Raw genomic sequence first — 16076 nt, forward strand, 5'->3', positions numbered from 1 at the left:
AGTTCATTTTTGTGCTTTGTGTTTATTCTGATTTTGTATTGGTTTAGGGTTGAACCTGTAGTTTGGTGTGTGTATTCAGCCCTACCTGTGTCTGTCCTTGGTGCTCTGTTCATGTCCCCGTGTTGTGTTGTAAATCAGTCTGTGTGTTCCTGCTTTACTTTGAAGGCTCATGTTCTGGATTTCCTATTCTATTTTGAAGGTCTGTGTCTGTTGTCATTGTGTTCAGCTTGTGTCCTCCGGTCCTCATGTGTATTAGGTTCAGCTGTTCTTCCCTCCTGTGTGTGATTACCTGATTACCTTGTGTGTATATTTAGTGGGTGTCGGTCTGTGTTCATTGTCGGCTCGTCTGCGTTCTATGGTGTTCCTGTCTCTGCGTCTCTCTGCCCCGCACCCCTTTTGTATGGTCTCAGGTTTGTCATTTAGTTCTCCCAGTTTAGGTTTCTTCAGTTGTTTTGTCATGCCTCACTGCCTGTTTCTGCCATTGTCACTTTGTAAATAAACATCACTCGTATCATCAGTCACTGCTGCATTTTGGGTCCTCCCTTTCCTCCACACCACACGGCTCACTCCGCCAGCCGTGACAGCCTCACCTTCCCACACATAAAATGGAAAATGATGTACTGCATTGACACAAGCTATAGACTTAGCACACAAACCTCAGTTTCTGCACTGATACGCGATGTAACACCTTAAGCACCATTCCAATTTTAGGTTGTGTTACCTAAAACATGCCCTAAAACCCACACAGGGTGTCTTATGAAAGCGTTTCCATGAGAAACCTTCACTTTGCTATTCTGTCTGACATACAGTATGCGTATGTGCAGCTCATGGATGCAAAGAAGATACCGACAAAAGCAACAGATTTTCAGTAGAGAAGACCTTGCAGATTTCTTGATGGCTTGATACAAGAGTTTGCACCTATGGCCTTTAACGAGAAATGGCAAAATCCAACATTATGTCATTGCTGTTTGACTCAAAAGCTTACAAACCTCACTGTAATAGCACACATGTGGATGTGGATGTTTAGGCCTCTCTGAAGTCAAATCCATTTGAACTGTGAACACTGGGTCTAGAGCAGGGATATCAAACTCAATTGATGGGCCACATACAACCCACTGTGATCTAAAGTGGGCCAGACCAGTCTTAGTGTAAAAAAGTTTAACTACCACTTGAACCCTGAGATATTTTAATATAAGAAGAAGAGCAATTTCAACAATACAGGGGGTGAGAGAGTCTGTGGTGGAAAAGGCATGTCTACCACATTTACATACATGCCTTTTTTCTTCCTTTAAAAAGAAAAGCCCAAAGGCAACACCGGGGGAATAGCAGGGCTCATCCCTCCCTCGTCTTGCACTGTCTCTCTGTCCATCAGCTGTGTTATCCTCTCACGGTGCCTGCTTTCACTTTTTGCAGCCTGTCACCATCTAGTAAAAGAGATCTTTATCATTCCAGAGAGGCTTGCAGTTCGCCACCACCGGCTCTCAGGTACACTTTACCCCCATTGGGTTTAAGTCACCTGAGGCAAATATAGAAAAAGCAGCTCAAGGTTACACTAATGCCTTACATGTCTTCTTATCCCCACATCTACAGATGATGGCGTCGAGGGCAAGAGGGAGGCAGGTGGCCAGGCGCAGGACTCCAAGGAATACTGTGCCTCAGATAAGGACATTGTGGAGGTGGTGAGGACAGAGTATGTGTACACTCGGCCTCCGCCCTGGTCGGATGTGCTGCCCACAATCCACATCATCACCCCCACATATAGCCGGCCCGTTCAGAAAGCTGAGCTGACACGGCTAGCAAACACCTTCCTCCATGTCCCCAACCTGCACTGGATCTTGGTGGAGGATTCCCAAAGGAGAACGCCTCTTGTCACACGACTCCTCCGAGAAACGGGACTAAACTACACCCATCTCAATGTAGAGACACCCAGGAACTATAAGCTGCGAGGTGACACTCGGGATCCCAGAATTCCAAGAGGGACTATGCAGCGGAATCTGGCCTTGCGGTGGTTGAGGGAGACGTTCAACGCCAACAACAGCCAGCCGGGAATCGTCTACTTTGCTGATGATGATAACACATACAGCCTGGAGCTGTTTGAGGAGGTCAGTGGCTGAATTGTAATAAACATAACAAAGTTGAGGACACATTCACGTTGTTTGTGGGCAGGAATCAGAAAGCGTACAGCCCACACCCCCAGTATGAACACGAAGAGAACTTATAGTTTGAAAACTAAGCAGAAACGCCAATCCAGCTTTAACTGTGTCCAAACTGCTGGTTGTCTCTGTGTACTCTGGCTTCCACCCACAGTCCAAACACATATACAGTGGAACCCCGACTTACGAAATTAATTCATTCTCGAGGATCTTTCATAAGTCGAAATTTTTCGCAAGCCGAAGCACCCATCGCGCCTTTTGAGTGAACAATAGGCTATAGGCTAATTGCTAACTGCAACAACAATACGTCGTTTAAGTGGAACAGCGAAATGCAAGTAGAAAAGCCAAAGGGGTTGTCACATGATTCGGAAGGCATTGTGGGCATTGTAGGCATTCTGGGCTCAGCCAATCAGAGCCAGCGGTTTTCATATACCGGGCATTTTGTCCTAACACGGGCAGAAATATTGCCGCTAAGTGCCTTCGTAACTGGAATTTTTCGGTAAATGGGGTATTCGTAAGTTGGGGTTCCACCGTAGTTAGTTCATGAATCTGAACTGTCCAAGAGTGTGAATGATTGCCTGTCTCTCTGTTTTTACTCCGAGACAGATTGGTCACCTGTCCAGGGTGTATCCCTGCCTCTCTCCATGAGATAGGCTTCATGATAACTCCATGAAGCTAACTGAGTAATTGTTCTTAAAAATATCAGTGCAAGTACATTTGCAGATGTAGGTTTTTGTTCAAACATACACTATGCATGTACTCAGATCAAAATGTGATATCATTTTAAAATCGTCCCTAATATTCATGTTTGGTGGGGCAGTCGCAGCACTTTCACCAACTTGGCAAATATGCTGCCAGCTCTTATCTAGTTATAAAAAAAAATCTGTTACTCTCAAGCTCCATTAATCTTTCAGATGCTCCACTTGAGTTTCTGAAACACTAACCACGTGCAGAGTTGATGATGGGTATTTCTGGGGGAATAAGAAAGGCCTTAAAGCTCAGAAGCCATTCAGCTATCAGAGGAATGACTGGAATTCTTAACAATGTATTAAAATCATTTTATGCACTGCATTAAAAATAACGGATTGCACCTTTAAATAGTTATGTGAGCAATATATTGTGTCTGTGCTTTTTGGCATACAATGTGTATTCTTTAGAGAAAAAGGACACTGGACATTTTTAAGTTCTATATAAAATAATTCTTGATATACTGCATGGAGTGCCATATATTATCTATCTGTGTTGTTATATACTCACCGTTACAGGAGAAGTGGTGAGGCGTGGGCGGATTTGAACCATAAATTCTTAGTTGAAGTACTTTAAACTCTTAACAAGCACAGTTGGTATCTGAAGCCAGTTGGGAGAAGTTTGGGCATGTAATTAGTACATCTCAGGCCATCCATCTTGACATCAGTTGAATTACCTGAGCGGACACGGTCTAGGTTCTCCGAGTATGTGCCTCAAGTCTTGTTAGTAGTGCCGACAGGAGCCGTAGTAAATGGAGCGCTGGTATTGACGGGGCCTGTCATTACCTTTCACTGGGAATCAGCCAAAGCGCTTGGTCTCGCTCAAAGGCTCTCCATCACCTCCAATGGGCCTATTTATGGTCCAGAGTAATGGCCCCAAGGGGCACGGAGAGAGTCATGGAGAGGGAAAGGCAACACAGAAAAGAATAAACAAAAAAAAGAGGTGACAGTAAGATAGACAGGGCATGGAGAGTTGGCTATTACTGCAGTAAAGATGGCAAATGTTATTAAACAGGGACTCAACAGGTAGACACATGGGTGACCCCTTCACCATGAAAAAAATCGAAAAAAGCAGTGAATCATTTGCATTTACTAATTGGCAGCGCAATACTGCAATACACAAGTTGTACTTTGAAATGTTCTCCTGTCTTTTGCAAACTAATATTGTTAATGTCACTGAGATTTAGACTAACTAGACACTTTATTAGATACACATTGCTGGTGCTGGGTTACACCTCGTTTTGCCCTAATTGTTTGTGGCATAGATTCAATACTGGAAGCTTCCTCTGAGATTTTGTCATTTTCAACTGCACATCCACTTTTCGATGATCCATGCTTTCACCGGGCAATGTTTTTCCAATCTTCTAATGAGATGCAAATGAGGAGACTTCACTCAGGCAAGTCTGCTGGACCAGACGGAGTGAGTCCCCTTGTCCTCAAGACCTGTGCCCCCCAGCTGTGTGGAGTCTTTCATAAACTGTTTATGCTGAGTCTGAGTCTGCAGAGGGTCCCGGTGATGTGGAAGACATCATGCCTCGTCCCTGTACCAAAGACGCCTCGTCCCAGTGGCCCCCAGGATTACAGGCCCGTGGCACTGACCTCCCACATCATGAAGACCCTGGAAAGGCTCATCCTGGACCAGCTGCGACCCATAGTAAGACCACATCTGGATCCCCTTCAGTTCGCTTATCAGCCTCGTCTCGGAACAGAGGACGCCATCATCTACCTGCTCAATCGTGTCTACACCCATCTGGACCAGCCGGCGAGCACTGTGAGGGTCATGTTTTTTGACTTTTCCAGTGCTTTCAACACCATCAGGCCGACCCTCCTGGGTGATAAGTTAGCAGCGATGCAGGTGGATGCTTCTCTGGTGTCCTGGATTGTTGATTACCTGACAGGAAGACCACAATATGTACGTCTCCCACAGTGTGTGTCTGACAAGGTGATTAGCAACACAGGGGCACCACAGGGGACTGTCCTCTCCCCCTTCCTCTTCACCCTCTACACCACAGACTTCAGCCACTGCACAGAGACCTGCCATCTTCAGAAGTTTTCTGATGACTCTGCGGTGGTTGGATGCATCAGCAGGGATGATGAGACAGAGTACCGGGCTGTGGTCGACTCCTTTGTCACGTGGTGTGAGCAGAATCATCTGCAGCTCAACGTGGCAAAGACCAAGGAACTGATCGTGGACTTCAGGAAGACCAGGAAACACTTGACCCCTGTTTCAATCCAGGGGGTCAGTGTTGACATTGTGGAGGACTATAAATACCTTGGAGTACACATTGACAATAAACTGGACTGGGCTAAAAACACCACAGCACTTTACAGGAAGGGCCAGAGTCGTCTCTATTTTTTGAGGCGACTGAGGTCCTTCAACATCTGCCAGAAAATGCTGAGGATTTTCTATGAGTCTGTTGTGGCCAGTGCGATCCTCTATGCTGTTGCATGCTGGGGGAGCAGGCTGAGGGTCGCAGATGCCAACAGACTTAATAAACTGATCCGTAAGGCCAGCAATGTTGTGGGGATGGAGCTGGACTCCCTCAAGGTGGTGTCGGAGAGGCGGATGCTGTCCAAGATAAAGACAATGTTGGATAACACCTCCCACCCACTCCATGACATGTTGGTCAGTCACAGGAGCTCGTTCAGTGAGAGACTGAGATTACCGAAAAGCACCACTGAACGACACAGGAAATCATTCCTGCCTGTGGCCATCTCCCTGTACAACGCATCCACTTAACACACTGTTTGCTGCTACAACTACACATGTTTCTTTTCCAAATATTTATTTATAAGTGACTTATGTATGTATGTATGTATATATATGTATATATTGTACTATTCTTAGTTAGCGTATTGTCTGTCTTGTCTTAATGTTGGTTTAAAATGGAGCACTGTAACAAAAAATAATTTCCCCCAGGGATCAATAAAGTATTCTGATTCTGATTCTGATTCTAATCTTCTATTGTTCAACTGTAGTGAGACCATATGACCTGTGACACTCGGTGTGGTCTTATGCTGCTAATAACTGTTTGCTTGAAGGTTTTGATGTGTTGTGCATTCAGAAATGCTTTTCTGCACACCTGGATTGCGTGGTATCTGGTATATGTGGTATGGTATGTAAGTGGATATTTGAGTTAATGTTGTCTTCCTATCAGCTTGAAACAGTCTGGCTATTTTTCTCTGACCTTTGGCATCAACGAGACATTTTCAACTGCATCACACTGGTGTATTTTCTATTCTATGGACCATTTGCACTTTTGGAAAAGTTTGGAAAAATCCCAGCAGAACAACAGTTTGTAAAATACCCCAACCAACCTGTCTGTCACCAACAACTATGCCACCTTAATAGTCACTTAAATCACCTTTCTTCCCCATTCTGATGCTCAGTTTGGTCTACATGCCTACATGTACTGAGTTGCTACTGTGTAATTGGATGATTAGACCTTTTAGTCTACATTTAAATGCGGTGTTTCAAATATTAGTCAAACATACAAAAACAAGACACTAACCCAAAAAGCAGCAAGCATCCAAAAAGACAAGACATCACAAAAGACTACATCACAGATGACTGCCAAAAACGCTTGCATGCAGTTCTTTTAAAGCAGCAGGGAAAATGAATATCAACAAGCAGCAGCAATTCACCTCAGCAAGCTCAGACTGACACAGACACAGTACACTTCAGACACAATGCTCTGTGGCAGCAGGGTAAAGTCATTGTCATCAGCTGCTATAGAGGACACTGCCATTACTGCCACCGACACATAGCCGCTATCTGAATTCAATCTCAGTCTTTCATTCCAGCAGCAGTTACTTTGGCAGACTTTGGTGCATACAGACTGTTATTAAGAGCCTAGTTTTTAGGTCAAGGCTTAATGAAAACTTTATGAAAAATTCATGTACCACAGTAAAGACCTACATACAGTATATTATTGAGGCCTCATGAGATGTGCTTTATTCCCAAACTCCAAAAAAAGAGAAACCTATTTACTGTTTATCATGCTATTGTTAAGACTACTCCAATTTAGCTGTCAGGCAGGCTGTCGGCCACTTAAATCCAAGAGAAAGGAGCAAACCAGCAGTTTAACAGAGCTGGATGATATTGACAAAAATATAGCATCCAGACACATCAGTCTTATCATTATATTTGACTACTGGGGATTTGAAAAATGCATTTATTCTCACAACAAACAAATAATAAAGACATACTAAAAAAAATCTCTACGTTAGCATTTGAAGATCAGATAGAATGGTTGCTTATGCAAGCCAATGTGTCTCTTTGATTTTCTTTATTGTTGGTTGTGTAATTTGAATCCTATAATGAGGATAGATTTTCTAATGAAATGAACAGGATTCCAAAACCCAACCATGTACTATGTAGATTTAAGTATGCACATTTCTATTGTTTGGATCAAAGAGAGAAACAAAAAACAAAAGAACTTAATCCACAGGCACTACCAGCTGCAGCAGTGGATGACCCTTCTGTTTCTGTTATCTTCTCTGCACCCTTAAGGATTGATTAATGCATCTGGATGCTTGCCTTCTTTTCTCTGCTAGAGTTTGGGGCTCTTGTTTTTTTTTTTTTCCCCTGCTGTCAACAATTCTGCATTCAAACACGAAGCTTAAATGCACACATTGGCATCCAGTCACAAACTAAAACATCACTGAAGAGAAAAAAGAAAAGAAAAGCTGTATAGATACATCAGATTCACCAGAATGAGGCGGGGTGGGGGTGACTTGGGGGTGGGGAGGGGGACTTGGTTGCATTTTCATTTGCTTGGCTGCCGGCTAAAGAGGGATTTGTGCTACTTTACTCCAGCTGATATTCCCAACAGAAGCAGCAGGCGTTCTCATTTTCACATGGTCTGTGTAGATGGGGAAAGTGACAAACCTCTTCACGCTGCCTGTAAAGAGCCTGATTCATTGCTTGTTTCCTATTGTTTTGAGTTATACTGTTAGGAAAGGGACGCAGGCAGGTATTTTTTGGGCAAGATGATGGATAACTTTACTTGTGGCCGGACTGTAAAAGTGTGGAAAAAAACAAGCAAAAGTTGAGACTATCTTCAGGACAAAACAGCAGCTTTTAAGACTCAAACTCAGATGTTTATTAAGGAACAGCCTATTCTCACTCCTAAATCTTCACCCTGACCAGCTGATTAAATATAAAACGTGATAATGGTGCGCAGTAGGCGAAAAAACACCCTTTGCAGCTGCAACAAGCTTCCTCAACTGCTTCCGAAGCACTTCCTGATCTACAATAGTGACATCAGCTCGCTACATTTAACAACAGTTTCATGGCATCTGTTTCCATTATGGTCTACCTGACAACTCTGTGTGTTCGAGTGTGATATCAAAAGGTCCAGCGCAGGCATTGTTGTGAGATGATGTTGGGAGTGAACCCACCCCCTAAGCAGGAAAAGAAAAAAAATGAGCATGAAAATCCCTTCCATGCGTGAGTGAAGCCTCAAAGTTAAGATTCATTTATTAAGTGTAAACCGTGAAAGAATCAAGCAACAATTTGGTGACCGGAAACTACCAAATTTCTAAATGTTGTTTTCCCAACAAAACCCTGTTGATAAAAAGGCAGGATAATGTCATTTAATCTCAGCTTTGAGGCGAAGCCCATTAAGCGTAGCAAAGAATGCAACTCTCTGATACACAACAAGCTACAAAAATATACAGCCCCTCCCTATAAATTATCACTATCATATACGCACATGCATGTAAGCTTTTAATTTACAGAGCTCATTAAGATAGTACAGACAGCTCAAGCTTATCTGGGTGAGTCGAACAGTCATTTCCCCCGAAGCTCAAATCCAATCATTCCCATAAGCCCCCGGGCTGCTTCATGCTGTTCAAACCACTTCTCTCTGGTCACCCAAGCTCTTCGCGCAGCAGCCCATCAGATCACACACCAACCTAACGCAGCAACTCATGCGCACTGCGATATTTGCATGTGATTTGCACAAAATCGCAATCTACAAATACACATTTAGACAAGTAAGCTTGGGTGGATATTTCAGCTCAATTGTGTTAATATAGTGCAATGTCGCAACAGCAGTCATTTCAGTGCCTGAGACATAAAGATCGTACAGCATTATAGAGGAAAGCCCACTGTTCCCGTGTGAGCAAGCGCTTGCTTGGGAGTGGAGAAGAGGGGGTCTTTATAACAAGAACAAACTTCAAGCAGAACCAGAGTCAGAGAGAGCAGCCATCTGCCAAACCCAAATTGGAAGCTTGTTCCTCAGGAGACGAGCCTGAGAGCTGAAGGCTCTACTTCCCATTCCACTTTTGACAACTATAGGAGCCACAAGCACGTCTGCACCCTGTATAAGAGTGAAGTGCTCTGTCGGGGTAATAATGCACTATATAACGTCATTAAGATATGATGGGCTTGGTCCTTATGTGGAGACATATTTCATGTTCTGTTCTGACGGGGAGCATATGGTTATGGATATTGCCTCCATGTGTTCTCCTATCATCTATGCACGGAGGCGCTCTCTCTTACAGACACACACACACACCTTTATTTTAAATTTGGCCTTCCTATGGAGAGGCACCGGCATCATTATTTCTGCTGCATTGAGTTTGATTAAATGACTTTGCTGTTTCTAAACCTTCCTCTTCCCTCATTATAAAAATGTACCTTTTATGGCTGCAGCAGCTCTTTCTAGAATAGCGAAGACTCGCTGAGCAGCAGACAAAGAAGAGGGCGGCAAAATCGTTTGATGCTGGAAGATTAAAGGACGGGGGGGGGGGTTAAAGAAAAAAAGAAGAAGAAGAAGAAAATGGTGGCTCTGCGCCTTAAAGAATTTCCTCAGTCATCCAGCTACCAGGGCCACTTGCTCTAATGGCTCTGCTACTTCAAGCCCTCTTGGCACTGCCCCGCGCTTACTCGCTTTAGATGCCTAATTATCTCATTGTAGGGCAGCTGTTGAACAGTGTGTGTGATCTGCCTTCATCTGACAGCATGTCAGCTTCGCAGGCCACAATAGCTTGGTCAATATTCTTTCAGAATGAATAGCAGCAGCAGCTCTAAAAAGCTTCTGTCCGTGCTCTGCTGTAAAGCCAGCAGCTGATGCTCAAATACTGTTTCGCTGTCATGTATGGTTTTTCAGTTGACTAATTTGCTGTCTTCCCTTGTCTGTTTCTTCCCCCCTCTCTCCTCTCGCTAGATGAGATCGACTCGGAAGGTTTCTGTGTGGCCTGTGGCTTTTGTGGGTGGCTTGAGGTACGAATCCCCCAAGGTCAATGCAGCCGGTAAGGTCTACGGCTGGAAGACGGTGTTTGACCCCCATCGGCCCTTTGCCATCGACATGGCTGGCTTTGCCATCAACCTGAGGCTCATCCTCTTCAAGCCACAGGCGTATTTTAAGCTTCGCGGGGTGAAGGGAGGTTACCAGGAGAGCAGCTTGCTCCGGGAGCTTGTCACACTCAACGACCTGGAGCCGAAAGCAGCCAATTGCACTAAGGTAATTTCCTTGATTTTTGGGGTTAGTTTTTCACATGTTTACTGATGTTAAGCAGCTTGCCTTGAGCGGTTTGTATTTCAGGGATTTGCTTCACTGTTTGCTTCAAACAGTGAAGGCTCTCTGTCTTGTAGAATTAAAATCCTACAAGACAGAGAGCCTTAAACACCACTCTTTTTTTTTTTCCATGTAAAGGGTCACAAGCTTTACAGGCTCGGAACCACATGATTTGAAATGTTGTGGAATAATGGTGTAACATAAAAAGCGAAATGGAAAAAACTCATGTAAAGGACCACAAACCTGTTATGATGTAAATGTACTTATCACAACTTACCAGAGCATTATAAAATAACGACACTAACGCTAAGCTGGCTTCATACTCCGTTTCTGATTCTAATGGGGACAGCAGTACAAAATATATTTGGTATCCAATTTTCAAGACTATAAAGTATCATGTGGCAGGGCGTGGTCTGTAGCGCCGCTGCTGGGAGGCTAACACACCGAAGCTGCCTCAGCTCATCACGCCTCCCCTGCATTTAAGTCTGTACTGGGTTTTGAGTTGTTGGTGTGTGTGTGTGTGTGTGTGTGTGTGTGTGTGTGTGTGTGTGTGTGTGTGTGCGCGCGCGCGCGCGCGCGGCTGGAGCTGAAAAGCTGCAGCCAAGGAATGTTACTGAGAACAGTAACCGAGAATAAAAGTGTAACAAAGTGAACCATGTGGTCAGGTCTGCCGTGCATCGTTTGCATACCAATCATGCAGTATTGTGCTTCCAAGGAGCTTCACATAGTGGGGGTTTTTCACTTTTTTGTAGCTATTGGTCAAGTGGTCATCACCAATAGTTCCCCAGGACTTCTGAACACTTTTAAAAGTTTTTCTTTTTTGTTTTGTTTTTTGTTCATTTTCAATCCTAATGATTTTCTTCAAGATTCAAGATTCTTTATTTGTCACATGCATAGTTATACGAGTACAACACACAGTGAAATGTAGCCTGACACACTCCTCAACTGTGCAAAAAGAGAGAACATATACAGGAGGACATTATGTGCAGTAAGTAGCATTATGTGCAGCAAGTAAGTGAATTATGTACATTAAGTGAATTACATAAATAAGACAGTCTGGAAACTTTAAATTGAAAATATGAAAAATGTACATTGTGCGGGTGGGTGTTAAAGTGTCTAGTGCTGTAGTGAGGCTCAGAAGAGTCAGGCTGGGATGTGTTAAGAATAAGTCCTGTCTCAGTCACTTATGGATGCTTATGGATGCTTGTGGATGCTGGGGGGGTGGGGGGTGGTCCTCAGTTGTCGAAGGTGGTAAAGGCGCTGCCTAGCCTTGTTTTGGACTGGACCAGGTTTATGCCATTTGTGTGTTTGCTTGACTTCTATAGATTCAATACATTTTTTATATATATTGCTAACTCACAAAAACGATTACTGCAAGGCACTTTATATTGTAAGGTAAAGATGCTAATTATTATGGAGAAGATCCCAACAATCAGACAACCCCTATGTGAAAGCCATTGGTGACAGCAGGGAGGAAAAACTCCCTTTTAGCAGCGTCCAGGAGAACCAGGCTGAGGGGAGAAGGGAGGGAGGAAGGAGAGAAGACACACTGTGGAAGAGAGACAAATTTTAATAATATTTAATGATTAAATGCAAAGCGGTGTATAAACACAGACTGAAAAGAGGTGAGTGAAGAAACACTCATCAGTGCATCACGGGAATCCCCGCTCCATAGAACCATTATGCCTGTGCATAACCCGCCTTGACAAGTTTATATGTTTTTAAGTGCTGAATCATCCCACGACATGAATTTCACCAATCATTTAGACTAAGAAGAAAGAGCGGAAAGAAATCCACAATATGTTTTCTCGCAGCGTTAAAGTCAAGCCCCCTGCTGAGCACCACGGTCGGCAACAAAGAGAATTATTATTAGTTTTCACAAGTTATGTAATAGTCATTTTTTTTCCCTCTCTTTTAAAAATAAAAGCATTAGCAATGAGAGTGTGACTTTCTATAAATAATCGAGATCGTCAGAGAAGCTGTTCGTAACAACAAAACACAGAAAGTCTCCTTCATAAGAGAGGTCTTATTAATTATTAAAGAAAAAGTTTGACATTTTAGTGCACATGCTTACTTATTTATGACATTTTAGAGCTGCTGTTTCTTTCCTTCCAGCCTTTGAGCTAAAGATAAGCCAACTGGCTCCTGGCTTTTGGATTTAGAATAAACAAACTTAATTGACTGAGCCCTCACCCCCAGTCCTCTCTCTGGGGAAAAGAAAAAAAATCCTAGTCCTCTTTGAGAGTCAGAAGGTGATGTATTTCATGAAAAAACTTGATGGTTTTCTAATGGTCAGAGTGTCTATAAGTTTAAGGCTCTTGCAAAAAAGTTGGAAATCATTGATTATATTTCCCAGGCTGCCCTCGTGCTCTCTTGCACATCCACACACACACTTGAGTCAGTAGCTTGAGGCTAACAGTAGCAGCAGCAACACAATTTTTTCTCAGTACCCGTTCCACCATTCCTGCTTATGGCCAGTGGTTTGGGTCACTTCACTCTCTCAGGGCAATGGGGAGTCAGCCAGAGGGCTTGAGCTAGCCAATATCCACACCACAACCACCCCCACACACGCGCACAAATAGACGCACACACACAAATACAGATACATGTAGAGAGAGCGAAAGAAGAGAAAGGAAGGGCCAGTTTTCTCCCCTGTTTTTCTCTGCCATTCAGAGGGCCAAATGAAAAGAGGGGATTCAGAGGAGGGCCGAGAGAACGGAATTGGAGTCGATGGAGAAGCGAGGACGTCGGGGTGTCACGCTGATTACAGATGAGTGCAGGGACGGACTGAAGGGCGGGAGCGAAAGGGTTAGGGGGAGACAAAAAAAAGATGGAAAATCGTGCTCAGGCATCTCTCTTCCTCATAATCTACCACTTCAGATGTAGGTTTGATAATTAACCCCCCCTGCGCACACATACAGACACACACACACCTGAGCAAAGTGGGAGTGGACTCCTGGCGTATCTCACACAAGCCCAATGCATAATTCATGACCAGCGCTGCGGCAAGATGAAAGGAGGAAGGGTTCCAGCACAGTGGAGAGGAGAGGAGAGGGGAGAACATGAGCTTGACACTTACAGTTTCTTCTCTCTCCCTGTTTTTCTTTTGCCGTCCTTTTCCTGGATGTTTGTATGCTCTCTGTGGGCCAAAACCAAGCCAGTGTAAAGGCTCGATAGCAACAATAGTACACCCGGAGGAAGTGTGCAAAGAGCTGCACCACAAAAGCAAAGGAGCTTACACAAACTGTGGTGTGAAAACATTTTTTAAAACTAGGCTGTCATTCGGTGGTAGCCATTAACCCCATGGCAAGGAGAGAACTCTTTTACACAAGCTAAACTCAGAGGGCTTCATCATATTTGTAAGATAAAGCACTCCTGTGGTCTCCTGTCACTCCCTTCTAATGCAGGGTTCACACTCAAGTAGCTCTTTGCACATAGGTGGGGGGGCTGGAGCTATAAGGGAAATTGAATGTTTTTGAAGAAGATGAGGCGGAGTGGGAGCTGACCGGGGAGCAGACTGAATGGGTGCATTAAGGGAGCGGCATGTCACTAATGTTCCTGCTTGTTTATCTCCATGCTGTTTTTTTTCTCACCAGATACTCGTTTGGCACACGAGAACAGAGAAACCCGTCCTTGTAAACGAGGGAAAAAAGGGATTCACAGACCCCAATGTGGAGATCTGACTGCGTTCCCGCCACAGTAAGTCTGCGCTTACTGAGCCAAGAGTTGTTACTGAGCTCAACCTTTTGTTCACTGGCAAGCTTCATTTACAAATAAGGTGAATTTAGGAGGTTAGCATCACCTGATCTCGCCTGGTTAGCCTGTAAAAGGAGCATTTATCATTAATGTTTCCTGATACGCCATTCAGTCATTTTCAGTGCCCCTCTATTAAAGTCCAATTAGCTGCTGTCCATTATTAAATGTCGCCAAGGAAATAAACAGGTTTACTGAGATTAAATTAAACCTTGGTGATCTTTTTTCAACCCGTCTTAATCCTTTCCATTGCAGGTGGCTGGCCTCTGAGCTGAGAAGGGAGAAAACGGCTAAGCTTCTCGATAAGTGCTCACATCTTAATCACGAGGAAAAGGAAAAAAAGGAGGTGGGGGGCATTTAAAGAGGGACTTAATCCTCTTGACTCAATCTGACATTTTTTGTTTAAAAAAATATGGACCAAAACAGTACATAATGTATTGTATTAAAGCACAGATTATAGCAAAAAGGCAGCAGATATTTGTCAGGTCTGCCACCGATGTGCAGAGGAGACAACAGCAAAGGAAGCCTCGCAGGATTGGTGGGGTGGCAGGGGGGGCGGTGGTGAACAATGGCCCGCTGAGGACAGCCTAACAAAAGAGACAGCACAATACGAAGAAGGAAAAAAAAGCATACAGACAGCGGATTCAGCCAAACAAGTGTTTTAAGAAATATCCACCTCAAATTTAAAAGAACAAAAAAAGAGGAAATAAAAGACAAATGGGGCTGGATCTGCACATCGTATCCCCCCCTGAGAAATTCCTCATGGATTTAAGGACACGGCCCACATCATCCGCCTGGATAAAAAAACAACACACAAGAAAAAAACACCACTCCGAGGAGAAAGACGCCTGATGTGGATTTTTCCTTTTTGAGCGAACGCAAACATAGACAGGGAAGGAAACTTCTTCATTTCGGTTTGCTTTAAGTTCATTTAACTGGTTTAGGCGTTTCACATGCACTTGACTTGCTAGTTCAATACTACTGACTCTTGCCTACATTTACTCTGTCCATTTTATAGTCATCCATCATAACTCGTACACTTGAAGACAGACTGCTGTTGCACACGTACCCCTCTGTGCTTCGAAGCTGAACTGTACAAGTAAGCATCAGAAACCTAACACTCTCCCTAGCACTTAAAAACACACAAATGTTCCTCTGTGACGACATGTATAAATACTAATTGAATATGAGAAGAGTCAGAGGAGGGGTTTGACAGATGCATTGTAATTACTGTATTTCTATGTAAAGAAGAAGAAGAAAGAGTCCCTTTCCCTGGTAAATTCCTTAGAACGACACACAACAAGGCACAGGTTCACAATGGGTTCAACACATGGAAAGAGTAATAGCACATCAGCATCATTAACGTGGCAGATTCACAACCGCTGCCCTGACACCCCCCTCCAAATCTACCCTTGACTTCATCTGCTGTAACTTTGTGAGTTTTTTGCAATGCAGAAAAACTCAATGATTTAATATTTCCCTTTATCTGTGCACAAGCACACGCACATCTGCCCCGGACCTCATAAGTCTGCTGTGTATAGCCCCCCCCAAAAAAAGAAGGATGAAGCGGCATCAGAGCCTACACAGTTGGTTTTCACAAAGCCTGTCACTTCCTGTTAGCGCTAAAGAACCCCCCCCCCCCCCCCCCCCCCCCCCCCCAACCCCAAAACATAGAGAATTATTATTATTAGTTATGGCCTCCACATATGAAATCAAATATTAAACCCAAGCCTAAAGTAACAGTGGGCTACAAGAAGAAAAGCACAATGAAAATCAGTGTTATTTTTGCTAAAGATCTGGCAGTGAGGTGATGTGTGTTAGCATCCATGGATGTCAAGAAATGGAGTCTCTGCTCCTCTGAACATTAGACATCAGTAGGTACGACGCTGCGCTGCTGA

At 43.9% G+C, this 16076-nt stretch overlaps 1 protein-coding gene across 3 annotated transcripts in view; it reads left to right on the forward strand.

Annotated features, from left to right (window-relative positions):
• Positions 1–15821, forward strand: part of b3gat1a (beta-1,3-glucuronyltransferase 1 (glucuronosyltransferase P) a) — a 93261-nt gene extending 77440 nt beyond the window's left edge. For 2 of the 3 annotated variants that reach the window (XM_080888887.1, XM_080888888.1), the window contains 5 exons: positions 1414–1485; positions 1591–2102; positions 10075–10371; positions 14022–14124; positions 14434–15821. In XM_080888887.1, coding sequence (XP_080745013.1) covers positions 1414–1485; positions 1591–2102; positions 10075–10371; positions 14022–14108 — 968 coding nt within the window. In that variant the 3' untranslated portion in view covers positions 14109–14124; positions 14434–15821. The remainder of the gene's footprint in view (positions 1–1413; positions 1486–1590; positions 2103–10074; positions 10372–14021; positions 14125–14433) is intronic. The other variant, XM_080888889.1, reaches the window with a different exon arrangement.
• The last annotated feature ends 255 nt before the right edge of the window (positions 15822–16076 follow it).

The sequence above is a fragment of the Rhamphochromis sp. 'chilingali' genome (genome assembly GCF_963969265.1).
Source record: "Rhamphochromis sp. 'chilingali' genome assembly, chromosome: 8".
NCBI classification, from domain to species: Eukaryota; Metazoa; Chordata; class Actinopteri; order Cichliformes; family Cichlidae; genus Rhamphochromis; species Rhamphochromis sp. 'chilingali'.